At 47.3% G+C, this 24,286-nt stretch overlaps 2 protein-coding genes across 2 annotated transcripts in view; both read right to left on the bottom strand.

Moving 5' to 3' along the window:
* Positions 1-42: 42 nt before the first annotated feature.
* Positions 43-15,493, bottom strand: LOC135532058 (THAP domain-containing protein 5-like). Its single transcript, XM_064959706.1, has 5 exons — positions 15,309-15,493; positions 14,084-14,267; positions 12,357-13,141; positions 7,808-7,994; positions 43-1,425 (listed from the first exon to the last, which is right to left on the bottom strand). Exons 1-5 carry the CDS (start codon positions 15,380-15,382, stop codon positions 1,324-1,326), a joined length of 1,332 nt encoding a protein of 443 aa, XP_064815778.1. The 5' UTR covers positions 15,383-15,493; the 3' UTR covers positions 43-1,323.
* A 1,863-nt stretch (positions 15,494-17,356) lies between these two features.
* The window catches only part of LOC135532057 (serine/threonine-protein phosphatase 5-like), a 28,925-nt gene continuing 21,995 nt past the window's right edge, over positions 17,357-24,286 (bottom strand). The window contains exons 8-13 of the mRNA XM_064959705.1: positions 24,111-24,253; positions 21,922-22,009; positions 21,798-21,838; positions 21,481-21,659; positions 20,497-20,578; positions 17,357-18,107 (exon numbers count right to left, since the gene is read on the bottom strand). Coding sequence (XP_064815777.1) covers positions 18,045-18,107; positions 20,497-20,578; positions 21,481-21,659; positions 21,798-21,838; positions 21,922-22,009; positions 24,111-24,253 — 596 coding nt within the window. The 3' untranslated portion in view covers positions 17,357-18,044. The remainder of the gene's footprint in view (positions 18,108-20,496; positions 20,579-21,480; positions 21,660-21,797; positions 21,839-21,921; positions 22,010-24,110; positions 24,254-24,286) is intronic.

Below are 24,286 nucleotides of genomic sequence, written 5' to 3'. Positions count from 1 at the left end.
AATAACTGACTGTCAATAAATTACAAGTAATGGAGGGGAAAAGTCAGTGCAAATCAATATTGTATTGTCAATACTTTAAACACACAAACACAACAAGCTGACGGAGCAAATTTTTCAACATCAAACTGACATTCTGAAAGAAAATTACATTTACAGCAGGGGATAAAATTATATGATTAAACAAAACAGAATACCATTGTTAGTACATTTCCACTGTCCCAGCAAAACTAACTCCAGTGATGCCACTTCACCTACAGACCGACTAATGTCTCTCCAAAATGTAATAACTGACAAACACTAGTAAAATAATTCATCAATAAGGCCTGAGGGGGTGTGGTATATGGTCAATGTACCACAGCTAAGGGCTGTTCTTTAGCATGACACAACGCGGAGTGCCTGGACACAGCCCTTAGCCGTGGTATATTGACCATATACCACAAACCCCCCAAGGTGCCTTATTGCCATTATAAACTGGTTACCAACGTAATTAGAGTAGTAAAACAGATTTGTCATACTGTGGTATACAGTCTGTTATGCCAATCAGCACTCAGGGCTCAAACCACACAGTTTTATAATAAGTGTTTAGGCCTGAGGAGGTGTGGTATATGGCCAATATACCACGGCTAAGGGCTGTTCTTACACACAACGCAACACAGAGTGTCTGGACACAGCCCATAGCCATGGTATACAGTCTGATATACCACAGCATTCAGCATTCAGGGCTGGAACCACCCAGTTTATAATATCACCTAAGATACTAATAAATAATAAAACAGACACGTTCATCCAAACAGATCAGTCTCCATCTTCTGATATTCCAAGAATAGACAAAGTTTCTGATTTTCACATCACATAAAGTACAGGGTTCATATCAGCTAGATTCCTCATCACTTTAGCAAGGTAACTACCTATCTCGCCCGTCTGTTCTGGACCCTGACCCCGTCCCGTGTCTGTCTGTCTGTTCTGGACCCTGACCCCGTCCCGTGTCTGTCTGTCTGTTCTGGACCCTGACCCCGTCCTGTGTCTGTCTGTCTGTTCTGGACCCTGACCCCGTCCCGTGTGTTTGTTCTGGACCCTGACCCCGTGTCTGTCTGTCCTGGAACCCGTCCCGTATATATGTTCTGGACCCCGTCCCGTGTCTGTCTGTCTGTTCTGGTACCTGACCCCGTCCCGTATCTGTCTGTTCTGGACCCTGACCCCATCCCGTGTCTGTTCTGGTACCTGACCCCGTCTCTGTTCTGGACCCTGACCTTTCTCGGTCTTTATACTAGACAAGGCATAGAGGTACGCTGTTTAACCCGATCTGTCATAGAGGTACGCTGTTTATCCAGATCCGTCATAGAGGTATGCTGTGTTGTCCTGTTCATAGATGATAGCCACGGTCTCTCCTGCCTCCGATACAGCAGCACTGGTCTGGATACACACCTGGGAAAGAACAAATACGTTCACGTACAGTTTGACAAATGTTTGGGGAATGTTATTATTTATTTTATCAGTGAGAGGGGGTATCATAAAGCAGAATCAGCCTCAGTTTGAAAATATTAGTTCTACCAGTATTCTTACTGTTTATCATATAATCCTGCACATTTTATAATCACAGCAATGTCCTCAGGGCAATGTCCTCAATCACAGGGTCATTGGGATCTTTTCTTTTTTTTAACCAGAGGAAAGAGTGCCTCCTACTGGCCCTCCGACACCACTTCCAGCAGCAGCAGCTGGTCTTGTCAGAACCAACCCTGCTTAGCTTCAGAGGCCAGCAGCTGGTCTTATCAGAACCAACCCTGCTTAGCTTCAGAGGCCAGCAGCTGGTCTTATCAGAACCAACCCTGCTTAGCTTCAGAGGCCAGCAGCTGGTCTTATCAGAACCAACCCTGCTTAGCTTCAGAGGCCAGCAGCGGGATGCAGGGTGGTATGCTTCTGGACTCTCGAGATTCAGTGCATTTACATTTTGTTACATTACAGCCTTATTCTAAAACATTCTCAATCAATACCCAATAATGACAAAGCGAAAACAGGTTTAGAAATGTTTGCAAATGTATAAAAAAATATTTAAATAAGTATTCAAAAAAGTAAAGTATTCAGACCCTTTGCTATGAGAATCTAAATTGAGCTCAGGTGCATCCTGTTTCCATTGATCATCCTTGAGATGTTTCTTCAACTTGATTGGAGTCCACCAGTGGTAAATTCAGTTGATTGGACACGATTTGGAAAGGCACACACCTGTCTATAAGGTCCCACGGTTGACAGTGCACGTCAGAGCTAAAACCAAGCCACAACGTCGAAGGAATGCTTAGAGACAGGATTGTGTCGAGGCATAGATCTGGAGAAGGGTGCCAAAAAATGTCTGCAGCATTGAAGGGCCCCAAGAACACAGTGGCCTCCATCATTCTTAAAAATGGAAGAAGTTTGGAACCCCCAAGACAGGCCAAAATGAGCAATCAGAGGATAATTTAATTTAACTAGAAAAGTCAGTTAAGAACAAAATTCTTATTTACAATGACTTCCTAACCCGGTCAAACCCGGACAACGCTGGGCCAATTGTGTGCCGCCCTACGGGACTCCCACTCAGGGCTGGTTGTGATACAGCCTGGAATCAAACCAGGGTCTGTAGTGAAACCTCTAGCACTGAGACGCAGTGCCTTAGACCGCTGCGCCACTCGGGAGAAGGGCATTGGTCAGGAACGTGACCAAGAACCCGATTGTCAATGACAGACCTCAAGTTCCTCTGTGATGATAGAAGAACAACCATCTCTGCAGCACTCCATCAAATCAGGCCTTTATGGTAGAGTGACCAGACAGAAGCCACTCCTCAATAAAAGGCACATGACGGCCTGAGTTTGCCCAAAGGCACCTAAAGGACTCTCAGACCTTGAGAAACAAGATACTCTGGTCTGATGAAACCAAGATTTTACTATTTTCCCTGAATGCCAAGCGTCACGTCTGGAGGAAACCTGGCATCATCCCTACCATGAAGCATGGTGGTGGAAGCATCATGCTGTGGGGGATGTTTTTCAGCGATAGCGACTGGGAGACCAGTCAGGATCGAGGGAATGAGAAACAGAGCAAAATCCTTGAAGTCCTGAGCGCTCTGGAGCAGGTTCTCAGACTGGGGCGAAGGGTCACCTTCCATCAAGACAATGACCCTAAGCATACCGCCAAGATGACGCAGGAGTGGCTTCGGGACAAGTCTCTGAATGTCCTTGAGTGGCACAGCCTGCATCCGGACTTGAACCCAATCTCTGGAGAGACCCGAAAATAGCTGTGCAGCGACACTCCCCATCCAACCTGACAGAGTTTGAGAGGATCTACAGAGAAGATATGGTAGAAACTCCACCAAAAACAGATGTGCCAAGCTTGTAGCGTCATAACCAAGAAGACTCGAGGCTGTAATCGCTGCCAAAGGTGCTTCTACAAAAGGACTGAGTAAAAGGGTCTGAAAACTTATGTAAATGGTGCTTTATGTGATTTATGTGCAACATTTTCTAAACCTGGTTCTGTTTTGTTACTATGGGGTAATGTGTGTAGATTGAATTCAAAGTTTAACTCCTCAATTTAGAATAAAGCTGTAATGTAACAAAATGTGTGAAGTCCAAGGGTCAATACTTTCAGTACATATTTTATATAAAACGTTCTATCATGTACTATTTTTTAAATGTATTTTTACATTGAGTGATTTCAGCAGCCCTCTTACTATCCAGATTGACTTATAATAGTGGATGCATACATTTTGTTGTAGTGTCCCCCAAGGGAAACGAACCCACAACCCAGCCATTTCAAGAGACATGCGCTATCAACTGAGCCTCAACGGCCAAAACTATGGGGACACGCCTTCAAATGACTGGATTCTGGCTGTTTCAGCCAAACGCATTAATGGCCGGCGTATATAAATTCAAACAAACAGCCATGCAATCTCCATAGACAAACTTTGGCAGTAGAATGGCCCTTACTGAAGAGCTCAGTGACTTTCAACGTGGCACCGTCATAGGATGCCACCTTTCCAACAAGTTAGTCAAATTTCTGCCCTGCTAGAGCTGTAAGGGCTGGATTTATGAAGTGGAAACATCTAGGAGCAACAATGGCTCAGCCGCGAAGTGGTAGGCCACACGAGGTCACAGAACATGACAGTCGAGTACTGAAGCACGTAGAAATCGTTTGTCCTCGGTTGCAACACTCCCTACAGAGTTCCAAACTGCCTCTGGAAGCAACATCCGCACAACATCCGCACAAGAACTGTTCGTCATGAGCTTCATGAAAATCGTTTTCCATGGTTGAGCAGCCGCACACAAGCCTAAGACCAGGAGTACACTTCCTGCCTGAATGCATAGTGCCAACTGTAAAGTTTGGTGGAGGATGACCAATTTCAGCCTTGAGTCTTCTTGGGTATGATGCTACAAGGTTGGCATTCCTGTATTTGGGGAGTTTCTCCGATTCTTCTCTGTAGATCCTCTCAAGTTCTGTCAGGTTGGATGGGGAGTGTCGCTTCACAGCTATTTTCAGGTCTTTCCAGAGATGCTCGATCAGGTTCAAGTCCAGGCTCTGGCTGGGCCAATCAAAAACATTCAAAGACTTTTCCCTATGCCACTCCTTCGTCTTGGCTGTGTGCTTAGGATCTTTGTCCTGTTGGAAGGTGAACCTTCGGTCTCGGGTCCTGTGTGCTCTGGAGCAGGTTTTCAGCAAGGATCTCTGTACTTTGATCCGTTCATCTTTGCCTCGATCCTGACGAGTCTCCCAGTCCCTGCCACTGAAAAACATCCCCACAGCATGATGCCGCCACCACCATGCTTCACCGTAGGGATGGTGCCAGGTTTCCTACAGACATGATGCTTGGCATTCAGGCCAATGAGTTCAATCTTGGTTTTTGTCAGATCCAGAGAATCTTGTTTCTCATGGCCTGAGTCCCATTGGTGTCTTTTGACAAACTCCAAGCGTGTTGTCATGTGCCTTTTACTTAGGAGTGGCTTCCGTCTGGCCACTCTACCATAAAGGCCTGATTTGGTGGAGCGCTGCAAAAACTTATTAGGTATTGTGTGTAGATTGGATGAGGACATTTCATTTAAACCATTTTAGAATAAGTCTAACAAAATGTGGGGAAAGTCAAGGGGTCTGAATACTTCCCGATACATCACAATATATACAGTGTATTTGTTACATATTGGTTATGTGTTGAATTGTCATGTCCCGTACTGGCCCGTCATGCATCGTCCCGTTCCGTGTATTGTCCCGTACTGGCCCGTCATGTATCATTCCGTTATGTGTATTGGCCCGTCATGTATCGTTCCGTGTATTGTCCCGTACTGGCCCGTCATGCATCATCCCATTATGTGTATTGTCCCGTACTGGCCCGTCATGTATCATCCCATTATGTGTATTGTCCCGTACTGGCCCGTCATGTATCATCCCGTTATGTGTATTGTCCCGTACTGGCCCGTCATGTATCGTCCCGTTCCGTGTATTGTCCCGTACTGGCCCGTCATGTATCGTCCCGTTATGTGTATTGTCCCGTACTGGCCCGTCATGTATCGTCCCGTTATGTGTATTGCCCCGTACTGGCCCGTCATGTATCGTCCTGTTCCGTGTATTGTCCCGTACTGGCCCGTCATGTATCGTCCCGTTATGTGTATTGTCCCGTACTGGCCCGTCATGTATCGTCCCGTTATGTGTATTGTCCCGTACTGGCCCGTCATGTATCGTCCCGTTATGTGTATTGTCCCGTACTGTCCCGTCATGTATCGTCCCGTTCCGTGTATTGTCCCGTACTGGCCCGTCATGTATCGTCCCGTTCCGTGTATTGTCCCGTACTGGCCCGTCGTGTATTGTCCTGTACTGGCCCGTCATGTATCGTCCCGTTATGTGTATTGTCCCGTCATGTATCGTCCCGTTCCGTGTATTGTCGCGTACTGGCCCATCATGTATCGTCCCGTTCCGTGTATTGTCCCGTCATGTATCGTCCCGTTCCGTGTATTGTCCCGTACTGGCCCGTCGTGTATTGTCCCGTACTGGCCCGTCAAGTATCGTCCCATTATGTGTATTGTCCCGTACTGGCCCGTCATGTATCGTCCCGTTGCGTGTATTGTCCCGTCATGTATCGTCCCGTTCCGTGTATTGTCCCGAACTGGCCCGTCATGTATCGTCCCGTTATGTGTATTGTCCCGTACTGGCCCGTCATGTATCGTCCCGTTCCGTGTATTGTCCCGTCATGTATCGTCCCGTTCCGTGTATTGTCCCGTCATGTATCGTCCCGTTCCGTGTATTGTCCCGTCATGCATTGTCCCGTTATGTGTATTGTCCCGTACTGGCCCGTCATGTATCGTCCCGTTCCGTGTATTGTCCCGTACTGGCCCGTCATGTATCGTCCCGTTCCGTGTATTGTCCCGTACTGGCCCGTCATGTATCATTCCGTTATGTGTATTGTCCTGTACTGGCCCGTCATGTATCGTTCTGTGTATTGTCCCGTACTGGCCCGTCATGTATCATCCCGTTCCGTGTATTGTCCCGTACTGGCCCGTCATGTATCATTCCGTTATGTGTATTGTCCCGTACTGGCCTGTCATGTATCGTCCCGTTCCGTGTATTGTCCCGTACTGGCCCGTCATGTATCGTCCCGTTATGTGTATTGTCCCGTACTGGCCCGTCATGTATCGTCCCGTTCCGTGTATTGTCCCGTACTGGCCCGTCATGTATCGTCCCGTTATGTGTATTGTCCCGTACTGGCCCGTCATGTATCGTCCCGTTATGTGTATTGCCCCGTACTGGCCGTCATGTATTGTCCCGTTCCGTGTATTGTCCCGTACTGGCCCGTCATGTATCGTCCCGTTATGTGTATTTTCCCGTACTGGCCCGTCATGTATCGTCCCGTTATGTGTATTGTCCCGTACTGGCCCGTCATGTATCGTCCCGTTATGTGTATTGCCCAGTACTGGCCGTCATGTATCGTCCCGTTATGTGTATTGTCCCGTACTGGCCCGTCATGTATCGTCCCGTTATGTGTATTGCCCCGTACTGGCCGTCATGTATCGTCCCGTTCCGTGTATTGTCCCGTACTGGCCCGTCATGTATCGTCCCGTTCCGTGTATTGTCCCGTCATGTATCGTCCCGTTCCGTGTATTGTCCCGTCATGTATCGTCCCGTTCCGTGTATTGTCCCGTCATGTATCGTCCCGTTCCGTGTATTGTCCCGTCATGTATCGTCCCGTTCCGTGTATTGTCCCGTCATGTATCGTCCCTGTTCCGTGTATTGTCCTGTTCCGTGTATTGTCCCGTCATGTATCGCCCGTTCCGTGTATTGTCCCGTCATGTATCGTCCCGTTCCGTGTATTGTCCCGTCATGTATCGTCCCGTTCCGTGTATTGTCCCGTCATGTATCGTCCCGTTCCGTGTATTGTCCCGTCATGTATCGTCCCGTTCCGTGTATTGTCCCGTACTGGCCCGTCATGTATCATCCCGTTATGTGTATTGTCCCGTACTGGCCCGTCATGTATCATTCCGTTATGTGTATTGTCCCGTACTGGCCCGTCATGTATCATTCCGTTATGTGTATTGTCCCGTACTGGCCCGTCATGTATCGTCCCGTGTATTGTCCCGTACTGGCCCGTCATGTATCATCCCGTTATGTGTATTGTCCCGTACTGTCCCGTCATGTATCGTCCCGTTATGTGTATTGTCCCGTACTGTCCCGTCATGTATCATTCCGTTATGTGTATTGTCCCGTACTGGCCTGTCATGTATCATTCCGTTATGTGTATTGTCCCGTACTGGCCCGTCATGTATCGTTCCGTGTATTGTCCCGTACTGAGACATGTATGACGTACCCTCTCCAGCAGATGTACCCTCTCTTCATTCAGCAAGTTGTTCTGTCTCAGTTGGTTGACGGTGTTTTCCAGACCCACAAGTTTATCCAGGTGTCTCCTGTGTCTCTGCTGCAGGACCTTTACCTTCTTCTGAAGCTCGATCACAATGGCTTCCAGCTGCTCCTTACTCAGGCTGTTCTTATTGTAGCTAACAGAGGAGACGGTACAGTGGTTAGGGTTACTCAGGCTGTTCTTATTGTAGCTAACAGAGGAGACCTTAGTGGTTAGGGTTACTCAGGCTGTTCTTATTGTAGCTAACAGAGGAGACGGTACAGTGGTTAGGGTTACTCAGGCTGTTCTTATTGTAGCTGACAGAGGAGATGGTGGTTAGGGTTACTCAGGCTGTTCTTATTGTAGCTGACAGAGGAGACGGTACAGTGGTTAGGGTTACTCAGGCTGTTCTTATTGTAGCTGACAGAGGAGACGGTGGTTAGGGTTACTCAGGCTGTTCTTATTGTAGCTGACAGAGGAGACGGTACAGTGGTTAGGGTTACTCAGGCTGTTCTTATTGTAGCTGACAGAGGAGACGGTACAGTGGTTAGGGTTACGCAGGCTGTTCTTATTGTAGCTAACAGAGGAGACGGTACAGTGGTTAGGGTTACTCAGGCTGTTCTTATTGTAGCTGACAGAGGAGACCTTAGTGGTTAGGGTTACTCAGGCTGTTCTTATTGTAGCTGACAGAGGAGACGGTACAGTGGTTAGGGTTACGCAGGCTGTTCTTATTGTAGCTAACAGAGGAGACGGTACAGTGGTTAGGGTTACTCAGGCTGTTCTTATTGTAGCTGACAGAGGAGACGGTACAGTGGTTAGGGTTACTCAGGCTGTTCTTATTGTAGCTGACAGAGGAGACGGTACAGTGGTTAGGGTTACTCAGGCTGTTCTTATTGTAGCTGACAGAGGAGACCTTAGTGGTTAGGGTTACTCAGGCTGTTCTTATTGTAGCTGACAGAGGAGACGGTACAGTGGTTAGGGTTACTCAGGCTGTTCTTATTGTAGCTAACAGAGGAGACCTTAGTGGTTAGGGTTACTCAGGCTGTTCTTATTGTAGCTGACAGAGGAGACGGTACAGTGGTTAGGGTTACTCAGGCTGTTCTTATTGTAGCTGACAGAGGAGACGGTACAGTGGTTAGGGTTACTCAGGCTGTTCTTATTGTAGCTAACAGAGGAGACCTTAGTGGTTAGGGTTACTCAGGTTGTTCTTATTGTAGCTAACAGAGGAGACCTTAGTGGTTTGGGTTACTCAGGTTGTTCTTATTGTAGCTAACAGAGGAGACGGTACAGTGGTTAGGGTTACTCAGGCTGTTCTTATTGTAGCTGACAGAGGAGACCTTAGTGGTTAGGGTTACTCAGGCTGTTCTTATTGTAGCTAACAGAGGAGACGGTACAGTGGTTAGGGTTACTCAGGCTGTTCTTATTGTAGCTGACAGAGGAGACCTTAGTGGTTAGGGTTACTCAGGCTGTTCTTATTGTAGCTAACAGAGGAGACGGTACAGTGGTTAGGGTTACTCAGGCTGTTCTTATTGTAGCTGACAGAGGAGACGGTACAGTGGTTAGGGTTACTCAGGCTGTTCTTATTGTAGCTGACAGAGGAGACGGTACAGTGGTTAGGGTTACTCAGGCTGTTCTTATTGTAGCTAACAGAGGAGACGGTACAGTGGTTAGGGTTACTCAGGCTGTTCTTATTGTAGCTAACAGAGGAGACCTTAGAGGAGACCTTAGTGGTTAGGGTTACTCAGGCTGTTCTTATTGTAGCTGACAGAGGAGACGGTACAGTGGTTAGGGTTACGCAGGCTGTTCTTATTGTAGCTAACAGAGGAGACGGTACAGTGGTTAGGGTTACTCAGGCTGTTCTTATTGTAGCTGACAGAGGAGACGGTACAGTGGTTAGGGTTACTCAGGCTGTTCTTATTGTAGCTGACAGAGGAGACCTTAGTGGTTAGGGTTACTCAGGCTGTTCTTATTGTAGCTGACAGAGGAGACGGTACAGTGGTTAGGGTTACGCAGGCTGTTCTTATTGTAGCTGACAGAGGAGACGGTACAGTGGTTAGGGTTACTCAGGCTGTTCTTATTGTAGCTAACAGAGGAGACGGTACAGTGGTTAGGGTTACTCAGGCTGTTCTTATTGTAGCTGACAGAGGAGACCTTAGTGGTTAGGGTTACTCAGGCTGTTCTTATTGTAGCTGACAGAGGAGACGGTACAGTGGTTAGGGTTACTCAGGCTGTTCTTATTGTAGCTGACAGAGGAGACGGTGGTTAGGGTTACTCAGGCTGTTCTTATTGTAGCTAACAGAGGAGACCTTAGTGGTTAGGGTTACTCAGGCTGTTCTTATTGTAGCTGACAGAGGAGACGGTACAGTGGTTAGGGTTACTCAGGCTGTTCTTATTGTAGCTGACAGAGGAGACCTTAGTGGTTAGGGTTACTCAGGCTGTTCTTATTGTAGCTAACAGAGGAGACGGTACAGTGGTTAGGGTTACTCAGGCTGTTCTTATTGTAGCTGACAGAGGAGACCTTAGTGGTTAGGGTTACTCAGGCTGTTCTTATTGTAGCTGACAGAGGAGACGGTACAGTGGTTAGGGTTACTCAGGCTGTTCTTATTGTAGCTGACAGAGGAGACCTTAGTGGTTAGGGTTACTCAGGCTGTTCTTATTGTAGCTAACAGAGGAGACGGTACAGTGGTTAGGGTTACTCAGGCTGTTCTTATTGTAGCTAACAGAGGAGACGGTACAGTGGTTAGGGTTACTCAGGCTGTTCTTATTGTAGCTGACAGAGGAGACGGTACAGTGGTTAGGGTTACTCAGGCTGTTCTTATTGTAGCTGACAGAGGAGACGGTACAGTGGTTAGGGTTACTCAGGCTGTTCTTATTGTAGCTGACAGAGGAGACGGTACAGTGGTTAGGGTTACTCAGGCTGTTCTTATTGTAGCTAACAGAGGAGACGGTACAGTGGTTAGGGTTACTCAGGCTGTTCTTATTGTAGCTGACAGAGGAGACGGTACAGTGGTTAGGGTTACTCAGGCTGTTCTTATTGTAGCTAACAGAGGAGACGGTACAGTGGTTAGGGTTACTCAGGCTGTTCTTATTGTAGCTAACAGAGGAGACCTTAGTGGTTAGGGTTACTCAGGCTGTTCTTATTGTAGCTAACAGAGGAGACGGTACAGTGGTTAGGGTTACTCAGGCTGTTCTTATTGTAGCTAACAGAGGAGACCTTAGTGGTTAGGGTTACTCAGGCTGTTCTTATTGTAGCTAACAGAGGAGACGGTACAGTGGTTAGGGTTACTCAGGCTGTTCTTATTGTAGCTGACAGAGGAGACGGTACAGTGGTTAGGGTTACTCAGGCTGTTCTTATTGTAGCTGACAGAGGAGACCTTAGTGGTTAGGGTTACTCAGGCTGTTCTTATTGTAGCTGACAGAGGAGACCTTAGTGGTTAGGGTTACTCAGGCTGTTCTTATTGTAGCTAACAGAGGAGACGGTACAGTGGTTAGGGTTACTCAGGCTGTTCTTATTGTAGCTGACAGAGGAGACGGTACAGTGGTTAGGGTTACTCAGGCTGTTCTTATTGTAGCTGACAGAGGAGACGGTACAGTGGTTAGGGTTACTCAGGCTGTTCTTATTGTAGCTGACAGAGGAGACGGTACAGTGGTTAGGGTTACTCAGGCTGTTCTTATTGTAGCTGACAGAGGAGACGGTACAGTGGTTAGGGTTACTCAGGCTGTTCTTATTGTAGCTGACAGAGGAGACGGTACAGTGGTTAGGGTTACTCAGGCTGTTCTTATTGTAGCTGACAGAGGAGACGGTACAGTGGTTAGGGTTACTCAGGCTGTTCTTATTGTAGCTGACAGAGGAGACGGTACAGTGGTTAGGGTTACTCAGGCTGTTCTTATTGTAGCTGACAGAGGAGACCTTAGTGGTTAGGGTTACTCAGGCTGTTCTTATTGTAGCTGACAGAGGAGACCTTAGTGGTTAGGGTTAGGGTTACTCAGGCTGTTCTTATTGTAGCTGACAGAGGAGACAGTACAGTGGTTAGGGTTACTCAGGCTGTTCTTATTGTAGCTGACAGAGGAGACCTTAGTGGTTAGGGTTACTCAGGCTGTTCTTATTGTAGCTAACAGAGGAGACGGTACAGTGGTTAGGGTTACTCAGGCTGTTCTTATTGTAGCTGACAGAGGAGACCTTAGTGGTTAGGGTTACTCAGGCTGTTCTTATTGTAGCTGACAGAGGAGACCTTAGTGGTTAGGGTTACTCAGGCTGTTAACATTTTTATCCCATTGATTTTGTTGCAATATTTGGGTCACTCAGATATCACATTAATGTTGGGGTGACACGGTATCTTAGCATAACATACTGGCACTAACATTAAGGCAAGAGTCTGAACACAGGGTTTGGGTTAGGCACCAGGCCCAAGACCATCATTCTTAGGGTTAAGGGTCAAGGGGTAGAGGGTCAAGGGTCAGAGGGTCAAGGGGTAGAGGGTCAAGGGGTTAAGGTGTATCGGGTTAGGGTTCTCTATACCGGTGTTCCTCCAGTTGGCTTCCCCGATGTTCCATATCGTCCTCCTCTGGAGTCTCCCCCTCCTCCGTCGCCAGTCTCTCCAGCGTGAGGATAAGTGATGCAGGAGAGGGGGGCGTGTGCTTGGACACTATAGGCAGTGTGGAGACGATGGGTGTGGGGCTGAGAGCAGAGGACAGCACAGTGTCTGGGGGGATGCTGAACTGATCCGCCCCGCTGGACAGAATGTTAGGAATCGTCTCAAAGTAGGCGATGATCTGAGCCCCACCACCGTGGTCGTCCTGGGAGACAGACAGCTCCTCCTCCATCTCAGGAGAGACGTTCTCCATGACCAGAGACGTCGGGGACAACACAAAATTGCCGACATCTTCCGTCGTTCCGAGGTCATGACCCTCAGTCAAGATGGCCGCTGTGACCCCACTCACCACCTCTTCCAGCTGTTGTGACACCACCACGTCCCCGTCCAGCCCACCCAGATCCTCTACTGTCTGGAACACCGTAACAGGGAAGTCTCCCGCAGCCCCGTCGTGGCTCCTCCCCTCCAACGCCGACAGTGGCAGAGGTGCTGTGTGCAGAAGGCCCACTGTGTGGCCAGTCACGTCCCGCTCCTCCAGCAGCTGTGCCTCCTCAGTCGCCGAGGGGTTAACAGTGACCTCATAGAGTGTCAATGTGTTGTCGGTGGAGTCGCTAACTGGCATCCCAACGTCAGAAGAGGTGGTCAGTGGTTTCCTGCCGTGTCGCAGCCTTTTGGATTTCTGACTCTCACTGTGTTCCTCACCTTTACGTTTCTGACCAAATCAAAGAGAAGAGTGTTTTTATGCTTTAAAAAAAATGTTTAGAAGTTTGAAAACAATCTAATAAACTCATGTAGAACTTGAAGGAACATAAACCAACAAACCCCTCCATTACATTTTGGTTGACTTCATCCGGGTTGACACATCGCTACATTTACAGACAACACCTAGGGTTAGAGTTACTATACAGCGTATTCTTCACTTTCTCAACATTTTGATACATTACAGCCTTATTCTAAAATGTATTAAATAAAAATGTTTCCTCAATCTACACACAAAATCACAATGACGAAGCACTCAGGACCTCAGACTGGGGCGAAGGTTAACCTTTCAACAGGTCAACAACCCTAAATATACAGCCAAGACAACGCAGGAGTGGCTTCGGGACATGTCTCTGAATGTCCGTGAGAGGCCCAGCCAGAGCCCGGACTTGAACCCGATCTAACATCTCTGGAGAGACCTGAAAATAGCTGTGCAGCAACGCTCCCCATCCAACCTGACAGAGATTGAGAGGATCTGCAGAGAAGACTGGGAGAAACTCCCCAAATACAGGTGTAGCTTGCAGCGTCATACCCAAGAAGAGTCAAAGCTGTAATCACTGCCAAAAGTGCTTCAACAAAGTACTGAGTAAAGGGTCTGAATACTTATGTTAATGTAATATTTCAGTTTATTTTTTTTATTAGTTTGCAAAAATGTATTTAAAAAAAAAACTTTTTGCTTTGTCATTATGGGGCATTGTGATGTCATTATGGGGCATTGTGATGTCATTATGGGGCATTGTGATGTCATTATGGGGCATTGTGATGTCATTATGGGGCATTGTGGGTAGATTTGAGGGTGGCAAAAAAACAATTGACTCCATTTTAGAATAAAGCTGTAATGTAACCAAATGTGGAAAATGTGAAGGGGTCTGAATCCTTTCAGAATCCAGTGTACCTCAGTGAGCTGGAAGACAGTGGGCACAGCATTATTCTCCAGGTAGCGAATCCCCCAGCGCAGCTTGAAGCTGGAAGCTGCAAAATGTTCATGACAGATGTACTGGTGTCTGGAAGGGCTCCAGTCCTCACGACCCATGTTTTTCAACCACTGTTCTAACCGAGCTGGATCCTGCAGTGGAAACCTACAGGGGCAGGAGAACAGTATAATTTTCCAACAGCAACCTTTCTTGAGTCAGCTCATGCCACTGTGACACACATTGCGAAACATTGACCGTGTGGCACAGTAGATCAGCTTACACATGGATTTATTTTTTATTTGATTTGATTAACTAGGCAAGTCAATTAAATTAATTGTAAATAAGAATGTTCTAATTTTATTTCACCTTTATTAAACGAGGCAAGTCAGTTTAAGAACAAATTCTTATTTACAATGATGCCTACCAAAAGGCAAATGGTCTCCTGTGGAGACCGGGGTTAGGATTAAAAATATATGTTTACAATGAAGCCTACACTGGCCAAACCCGGACGACGCTGGGCCAATGGGACTCCCAATCACGCTCGGTTGTGATACAGCCTGGATTCGAACAAGGGTGTCTGTAGTGACGCCACTGAGATGCAGTGCCTTAGACCGCTGCGCCACTCGGGGGCCCACAAGTCAAATACATTATCAGGGAAACTAACTATCAATATGGTTTAACACACGTCATGTGTCAAACTAGTATTAGCCTTTGAGACATGACTTAATGTTATTTCCCGGAAGCTTTCCAATCTTTGGGGATCTCAGGCGATACGAGAGAGGTTGAACAGGCTAGTAATAGGGGTTGCAACAATGATAATGCTTGATACCGTCACCTTGCCATTCACAGTAGCCAAATAAATGTAACTGGAGTCGAGTGGCGACTACAGTTCCAATGACAGATACAATTAGTGTATCCAAAACTATTGTTTTCGGCAGCCAAAAAAATTGCCCGCAAATACACAAGACAATGTGTAATTTCGGGCTAGTTTTTGGGTGCTGAAATCAGTAGTTTCAAAGTATATTTTTTTCTTATAAAACTTACATTTTGTCACAAATTGCGTGATTTCATTTTTTTTTTTTTACGCGTCCACCCACACTAGTCGCCACTTAACTCTATCGTAAATCGGCGAGTTTAATCATTAATATCCAACGTTACTGCTCGCATAGTTACAGTTAATCTAACAACAAATACAGCCATGCTTACTTATAGAAGCTTTTCCTTTCAGAATTGTTTCCAGAATCATTCTTGCAGTTCGGTGCAGAACAATACTTCGGCATCTTGTCGACAAACCTTGAAGAGTTATCTTTAAAACTGGCAAGGTGAGTTGTCAGTTTTCTGATCCACTTGTAGCGTTCGTCAGCTGTTAGCTTGTGTGCATTACGTCAAAATGATGCGACCCGTATATCACGTGGCGCACGTTTTGCTGCATTCAAAACAACTGGGAATTCTGAAATCGCCGACTGGGGGAAAAAAACAGCTCCGACTAGGAAAAATCGATTTTTAACATGTATTTTATTTGATTTATTTCACCTTTATTTAACCAGGTAGGCTATTTGAGAACAAGTTGTCATTTGCAACTGCGACCTGGCCAAGATGAAGCATTACAATTCGACACATACAACACAGTTACACATGACATTTTAACGGTCATTCAACTTGGGAACCCTGGCCCTTTTCTAGATCTCCGAACTGAAGAACACTTAACGTTATGATTTGATCGCGTATTTACCGAGTTAAAAAAAAATGCGACATTCATCTCCCACATCTGAGAACAGCTGTAGAGCAGAACAATGAGCCAGAGCCAGATATTTCACCGGATGTGTAAATGTGAAGCATCGGGTTGACATTTCCACTCACTACCAAATATGGTGATGAGAGGAAGCCCAATGACTGGCAATGGAAGAAGCCGGAGTGAGATGGATTTTGGCCGATATTCAAATCAAATTCTGCTAATTATCTCATCATATTTGATCTTGATACCGTTTTCTGTTTCAAAAACTTTTAAATCCGTAACAGAGTAGACTGTGTTTTGAACTTCAACCCTTTGACGAAGTAAAAAATAAATAAAAAATACGTTGTTTTGGAACGCAAGGACGAATTGAGTTTTTGCACACGCGCACTTGAGTAGGCGTTCCCCAAAGGAAATATGCAAATAAATGCTAGAACGTGCCAATAGGATCTCACTAGATCTTCCTTGACTCAGCCCATCGCATTGCTTGGCTCTGCCCACTATGATTCATTCTCTCCCATTGGAAACGACCGACTCTGGTCTATCTTCAGTTACATATACACAAATATTTGGCTGTGCATGTTGGTGTCGTTCTTATAGCTCAATGGTTGGTATATGTCTAAAGATGGTAAACTATACTTGGCTGTTGGTATATGTAAAAATATATATACACTCACACACACTTGGCTTCATTAGCAAATATATTGGTAATTTCTGAAGTGGGTGCATTTCTTGACAGAGAAATCATCGCAGGCCCTGCGCACTGAAATTTCAACATAAATAATCATTAATTTAAAAATCACTGGACTGGAATTTTTTTTATTCAATATCTTTTTTTCCAAACATGTACACAGCATTAATTTTAAATGATAATATATATATATACACACACACATACACTTCAGTGTATACCATTATCTTAAAAAGTTTAGGGCCAATATTGGGACACTGCAGCTGTGCGCATGAGAGAGAGAGAAGGGAGGTGGCTTGGTGTCTGGACATCCGGGCTGTACATCCACACAACGGCAAAGTCACACTGGTAGACAAAACTAACAGTGGAGCGGCTTGAAGCATCACACCAGTGCTTGGCCTTGTAGCAAAGCAGGTCGGGAGAGAAGAGATATTGTGCAAGAGCTGCCGGGAGACAGGAGAGTGACACTACTGACTGAGCTGAAGAGCATCAACACTCCTGCCCCCCCCCAACAGGTAGAGGAGAGGTGCAGCAGAGCAAAATAAACGGAATGAGGATCTGTTTTGTACATGTTGAATGTGAAGAACCTACAACATCTGACTACTAGTAATGAACAGCACCGTGCAGAGTGAGACTGGAGACAAACAACCAGGTACTTCCCCAAAACACCTCCTTTTCTCCTGAAGATTGCAATCGTAGCTACATTTTTCTACACTCACTTTTTTGCCCTACTGTAAAAAATATTGAACTTTAATAAAACTATATTTCACAGGATGTATGAACCAATACTGTAGTATAGACATTCTGCTAGCACCCCCCCCCGCCCCCCCACTTCCCCTCCCCCAACGAGACACACTATAAACGGTGCAGTTGGCCAACCAACTGTATGTTTTACAGTAGCAGAACAATCAAATATTATTCTTAACAGTTCTGCTGCCGTATGTTCTTACAAAAATCCTCCACTTCTCATGTAACCATACAGTACCAATACAGTATAATTCATCATTCTAAATCACTACCGGGAATGAAACCCATGTGTGGGGACCAATATGGACAGAAATTAGGGAGAGATTGAGTTTTCCAGTTTTTACCAATACAAAAAAGAAAGAAAGAAAGAAATGAACACACCCAGTTCTTGACTGTGCCGGTCGAAGATATATTTCTCCCTTTCCACCTTAACTACCATCACACCACCACGTTGTCTACTCTGAACGCAACAAGAGGGATTTACCCGAAACCGGTCGCAATTCGCTCCCCATTCCTTCCCCCATGGTACTAACCCTTCAATGTTATCAGATCTTTAAAGTGCTGACCCTTCAGATGTACAAACATCAACGAATTAAAAAGGTCAAGGGGAGGGGGGGGGGGGACAGGCTGGGAGAAAGGGATCCCATGGAACCGCATGGACCAGTGGGCCAGGGCAGGTTGTTGTCTAAGGAAGGAGTGGTGGGTGTGGTCAGCCAGGAGGTGGGTGTGGTCAGCCAGGAGGGAGGTGCCAGGCTGAGCGTCGTGGGCCTCTCTACATCATCCCCATCTGCATCAGAGAGTTGGCGTACGCCATCGGCTTCACATTCGGATGAGGCTGTGGAGGAACGATAAGAGGTGTTTTTATTGGCCCGTGGTAACAAATACGAAAACTTATTTCCCCCCCTCAAAGCTAAAGATCCGGGTCCCGTTCACACCCCCGATCCCGTTCACACCCCCGATCCCGTTCACACCCCCCGATCCCGTTCACACCCCCGATCCCGTTCACACCCTCTGATCCCGTTCACACCCCCCGATCCCGTTCACACCCCCGATGCCGTTCACACCTCCCCTTCTGAACCAAGCCACTCTCTGCCTCACATTTCGGAACAACTGAAAACACAACCTGCAGCCATTTTTTAAATATTTTTTTTTTTAACTAGGCAAGTCAGTTAATAAGAACAAGTTCTTATTTACAATACAAAAACTACCCCGGCCAAACGAGGATGACGCTGGGCCAAATGTGATGCAGCGTCTAACCAGGTACTGCAGAGACACCTCTTGCACTGAGATGCAGTGTCTATGACCACCGTGGAGCCCCATTTGAATGAACATTCCCACAAATATTTATTGAAGGCTATACAACCCGTCTGTTGTAACCAATATTGCAGTTGCACAAGCAGGAAAGTCCCTACACAATGCATTGTGGCCAAAGCCAATCAGCATACTGTGTGGTGTAGGCTAATCTGTCTCCTTTTGGTCATGATAATATACAGTTATTCTGCCTTATACTGTCTCCTATTGGTGATGGTAATCTACGTAGTTATTCTGCTTTATATTGTCTCCTTTTGGTCATGATAATCTACATAGTTATTCTGCTTTAGACTGTCTCCTATTGGTCATGATAATCTACAGTTATTCTGCTTTAGACTGTCTCCTATTGGTGATGGTAATCTACGTAGTTATTCTGCTTTATATATTGTCTCCTTTTGGTCATGATAATATACATAGTTATTCTGCCTTATACTGTCTCCTATTGGTCATGATAATCTACATAGTTATTCTACTTGAGATTGTCTCCTATTGGTCATGATAATCTACATAGTTATTCTGCCTTATACTGTCTCCTATTGGTGATGGTAATCTACGTAGTTATTCTGCTTTATATATTGTCTCCTTTTGGTCATGATAATCTACAGTTATGCTGCTTTAGACCGTTTCCTATTGGTCATTATAATCTACAGTTATCTAACCAATGATGCAATGATGAGAAATGATGCAATGATGAGAAAATCCAGGCAGTCAAAATAGACAGTATGTGTTTAATATGCTGGTTTACATTTGCTGTTAGAGCAGACAGTCTGTACCAACACGTCGATCGTGTCTTTCGTGTAGGCTACAACATGAAATCACACTCGAGGCATGGAACGCATAGTTGGAACATGTCGACCATGTCTTCAGTGTACAACATGGAGTTTCCACCTCCACGTCAATGAGGGGGAGCGGCAGTAGAGCAGCGGGAGCAATGAACAGCAGCTACGTGGGCGGCAGAGTGGGAAATGGCAGAGTGGGAAGCGGCAGAGTGGGAAGCGGCCATGTGGGCGGCAGAGTGGGGGCGGCAGAGTGGGAAGCGGCAGAGTGGGAAACGGCAGAGTGGGAAACGGCCATGTGGGCGGCAGAGTGGGGGCGGCAGAGTGGGGGCGGCCATGTGGGCGGCAGAGTGGGAAGCGGCAGAGTGGGAAGCGGCAGAGTGGGAAACGGCAGAGTGGGAAACGGCAGAGTGGGAAACGGCAGAGTGGGAAGCGGCAGAGTGGGAAGCGGCAGAGTGGGAAGCGGCAGAGTGGGAAGCGGCAGAGTGGGAAACGGCCATGTGGGCGGCAGAGTGGGGGGCGGCAGAGTGGGAAGCGGCAGAGTGGGAAACGGCAGAGTGGGAAACGGCAGAGTGGGGGGCGGCCATGTGGGCGGCAGAGTGGGAAGCGGCAGAGTGGGAAGCGGCAGAGTGGGAAGCGGCAGAGTGGGAAGCGGCAGAGTGGGAAGCGGCAGAGTGGGAAACGGCAGAGTGGGAAACGGCAGAGTGGGAAACGGCAGAGTGGGAAACGGCAGAGTGGGGGGCGGCCATGTGGGCGGCAGAGTGGGAAGCGGCAGAGTGGGAAGCGGCAGAGTGGGAAACGGCAGAGTGGGAAGCGGCAGAGTGGGAAGCGGCAGAGTGGGAAACGGCAGAGTGGGAAACGGCAGAGTGGGAAACGGCAGAGTGGGAAACGGCAGAGTGGGAAACGGCAGAGTGGGAAACGGCAGAGTGGGAAGCGGCAGTGGGAAGCGGCTATGTTAAAAAAAAATGTTGCCACCTGCACAGAAATCTCTATATTTAGCCACGACGAGTCGGGTTCTAGAAAATCCGAAACGGCAACCGGTTTAAAGGCCTGAAAGGTTCTGTAACTCAGTAGATGTACTGTTATTGTAACGTTGGTTAGGGTTAGTATGTCAAAGTTATTATCAGATGTACTTACCACAGCAGTGAACTGGTGAAACTCTGGTTTGAGGTCTGATCCTCTGAGGTGGATGTACGCTCCCTTATTAGCCATCTGATCACTTGAGGGAGAGAGAGGACAGCGAGAGGAAGGGAAGGGGAGAGCGAGAGGAAGGGGACAGCGAGAGGAAGGGAGGGGGAGAGCGAGAGGAGGGGAGAGCGAGAGGAGGGGAAGGGGAGAGCGAGAGGAGGGGAAGGGAGAGCGAGAGGAGGGGAAGGGGAGAGCGAGAGGAGGGGAAGAGCGAGAGGAGGGGAAGAGCGAGAGGAGGGGAAGAGCGAGAGGAGGGGAAGAGCGAGAGGAGGGGAAGAGCGAGAGGAGGGGAAGAGCGAGAGCGAGGGGGAGGGAAGGGGAGAGCGAGGGGGGAGGGAAGGGGAGAGCGAGGGAAGGGGAGAGCGAGGGAAGGGGAGAGCGAGGGAGAGAGAGCGAGGGGGAGGGAAGGGAGAGCGAGGGGGAGGGAAGGGGAGAGCGAGGGGGAGGGAAGGGGAGAGCGATGGGGAGGGAAGGGGAGAGCGAGGGGGAGGGAAGGGGAGAGCGAGGGGGAGGGAAGGGGAGGAGCGAGGGAGAGCGAGAGGAAGGGGAGAGCGAGGGAGAGCGAGAGGAAGGGAAGGGGAGCGAAAGAGGAAGGGAAGGGGAGAGCGAGAGGAAGGGAAGGGGAGAGCGAGAGGAAGGGAAGGGGAGAGCGAGAGGAAGGGGAGAGCGAGGGAGAGCGAGAGGAAGGGGAGAGCGAGGGAGAGCGAGAGGAAGGGAAGGGGAGAGAAAGAGGAAGGGAAGGGGAGAGCGAGGGGAAGGGAAGGGGAGAGCGAGGGGAAGGGGTGAGAAGAGAATACTGATCTTAAATATCTTTAGAGGGGGTGACATTTGACATGTGAGAGTCTTACAAGAGATGTTGTTTAAATCTGGCAATGCATATTTAAAAAACAAAATCACATTTGTATTGAATAGTGAGTCTGTTGCCCTAGTTACCAGTAGTTGGGCGCTGAGAAGACTGTGATGCACTTCCCTGAGTGTGTGACCTCATAACCCTCTGCCTTGACCTCGTGACTGCGGACGATGTAATCCAACTTGTTCTGGTCCAGGAACCGCTCGGTGACGTCAGGACCAAACTGACAGCTCACACCTCGCTTAGAGACAGACCGCCCATTCTGGGGGTCAGGAAAAAAAGAAAATAATTAAATAGACAGATGACATGATGCAGTACAGCTATTTAAACCAGATTATATTAGAATTATATTTTGTTGTTGGACAAGAGTGTGTTTCTCGGACAGTGCTGGACACCAAACCTGTGGCTGTGGGTCTGACCAGAGGAGATCACACATGGGACCTGAAGAAAAACAAACAGTTGAAACAGCACTTTCATTCCTAGGTCCTAAACGAGAAAGGTATTGATTAATTGATCGCTCTTACCAGAGTCAGGGGGCTGTCTGTTCCTGTCTATCTTCCTCAGATCGTCGAGCATCACTCCGTCCTCACTGAACAGCCCCCCGTGCATCACCTGACACAGACAGAACACAACTACAGACAATATTCTCAAAAAATGTCCAGTTGTACCATTGGCAGGCCTCAGCATGCTTCAGTTCGGCTGGCGCCTAGCGTTACTTGGCTCGTCGAACTGAACGGCCGTGCTGCACACACTCTCTTAAAAAGACCTTTGCTTGAAAAACAAGAAATAAGAAATAAAAGTGGCAATAGTACCGTTTGCTCATCTTGAGACGCCAAAGCCATTATTCACTTCCTCAAAAAAAGTCAGAATGGGATCTCACTCAAGAAATCTGTCATTAATTGAAGTTATCGCTGAAGAGATTTGTCACACAATGTTACACGTAACTTAGAAGTTTGGTGCATTGTTTATCTATTCATTGTTGTTTGCAGGAAAACAAGTTCTCTCACTGTGAACGGCAGACTTTATTGAAGAATCCCTACTGTTGAAAAATCAGACGAAGGGACTTTTCTTGCCTCCCAGAAAAATTGAGGGCCGAAAAAGCCGGGGAAAAACCGAAGTCCAAAATGTCGTCCGATACGAACAAACTCCACCGAACTGTTTCGGCTGGGAAGCATGCGGTACACCGTGTGAGGGCTGTCAGGGGTCAAAGGTTAGAGGTCAGGGATACCTAACAGGACTTTGCCGTTGATGCACTGTGCCACAGGTTAGGGTTTAAAGGTCAGGGTTACCTACCAGGGGAGAATCTCAATTGCATTAGTTCTTTTTCCTCGCCTACCTCTCAAAACCCATTGGAGGAGATGGTCAGAAGGGAGGGACCTCTGGCTTTCTCATCCAATGAGTTTTGAGAATGAGTATGCAAATGAGATTCTTCCCGATGATTTTACAGTTAATACACTGTGCTTCAAAAAGGGTTTGTGGTAGATATCAAAACTCTTCCGCAAAGGACTGCGATAGGTAGGATACACATGACCAGCCTCAATGAAAAACGTGGCTATCGAGGTGGAGAAGACACTACTAACAAATTGACTCTACTCGACCATCACCGGTTTCCGGGTCACAGAAGAGCGAGGACAGAGGCAGTTTGGAACTCGATGGTGAGTTTTGCAACCGAGGACAGACGATTTTTGCGCATCAGTGTTCCCGTTCTGTGAGCTTGTGTGGCCTACCACTTCACGGCTGAGCCGTTGTTGCTCCTAGACGTTTCTCGTTGACAAAACCAGCACTTACAGTTGACCCGGGACAGCTCTAGCAGGAATTTGATGAACGGACTTGTTGGAAAGGTGTCATCCTATGACAGGGCCACATTGAAAAGACATCTTCAGTAAGGCCATTTAATGTATTTATTTACTTTATTTTTTAAACCTTTATTTAACTAGGCAAGTCCGTTAATAAGAACAAATTAATATTTTTCAATGACGGCCTAGGAACAGTGGGTTAACTGCCTTGTTCAGGGACAGAACGACAGATTTTTACCTTGTCAGCTCGGGGTTTCGATCTTGCAACCTTTCGGTTACTAGTCCGACGCTCTAACCACTAGGCTACTTGCCAATGTTTGTCAATGGAGATTGCATGGCTGTGTGCTTGACGTTATACACCCACCGGTAACGGGTGTGGCTGAAATAGCAGAATCCACCAATTTAAAAAGTGTATTCCACAAAGTCCAAGTTCAAAATGTGAATTTACTCATCTCGTATTTACGGCTTCACAACTGGTAATTACCACCTTACCACATCGTTATAAACGCCAAATTACCTACCAGGACCTTGCCGTTGATGCACTATGCCAGAGGGGTCAGAGGTCAGGGTTACCTACCAGAACTTTTCCATTGATGCACTATGCCAGAGGTTAGGGGTCAGAGGTTAAAGGTCAGGGTTACCTACCAGAACTTTTCCATTGATGCACTGCGCCAGAGGTTAGGGGTCAGAGGTTAAAGGTCAGGGTTACCTACCAGAACCTTTCCATTGATGCACTATGCCAGAGGTTAGGGGTCAGAGGTTAAAGGTCAGGGTTACCTACCAGAACTTTTCCATTGATGCACTGCGCCAGAGGTTAGGGGTCAGAGGTTAAAGGTCAGGGTTACCTACCAGAACTTTTCCATTGATGCACTGTGCCAGAGGTTAGGGGTCAGAGGTTAAAGGTCAGGGTTACCTACCAGAACCTTTCCATTGATGCACTGCGCCAGAGGGAGCCACTGAAAGACCTCACTGAAGAGCGTAAACATCTGAGCGGTGTACTTGGCCTTCACCTCCCCCTCAAAACCATACATCTGGTTCATGTTGTCAGTCTCGTGGTTACCTAGTGACACAGGAACATATGGACATCAGTTAC

This window comes from Oncorhynchus masou, unplaced genomic scaffold (assembly GCF_036934945.1).
Source record: "Oncorhynchus masou masou isolate Uvic2021 unplaced genomic scaffold, UVic_Omas_1.1 unplaced_scaffold_1705, whole genome shotgun sequence".
Taxonomy (NCBI): domain Eukaryota; kingdom Metazoa; phylum Chordata; class Actinopteri; order Salmoniformes; family Salmonidae; genus Oncorhynchus; species Oncorhynchus masou.
Note: the sequence above shows the minus strand (reverse complement) of the source record. Positions and strands in the feature narration are given on the sequence as shown.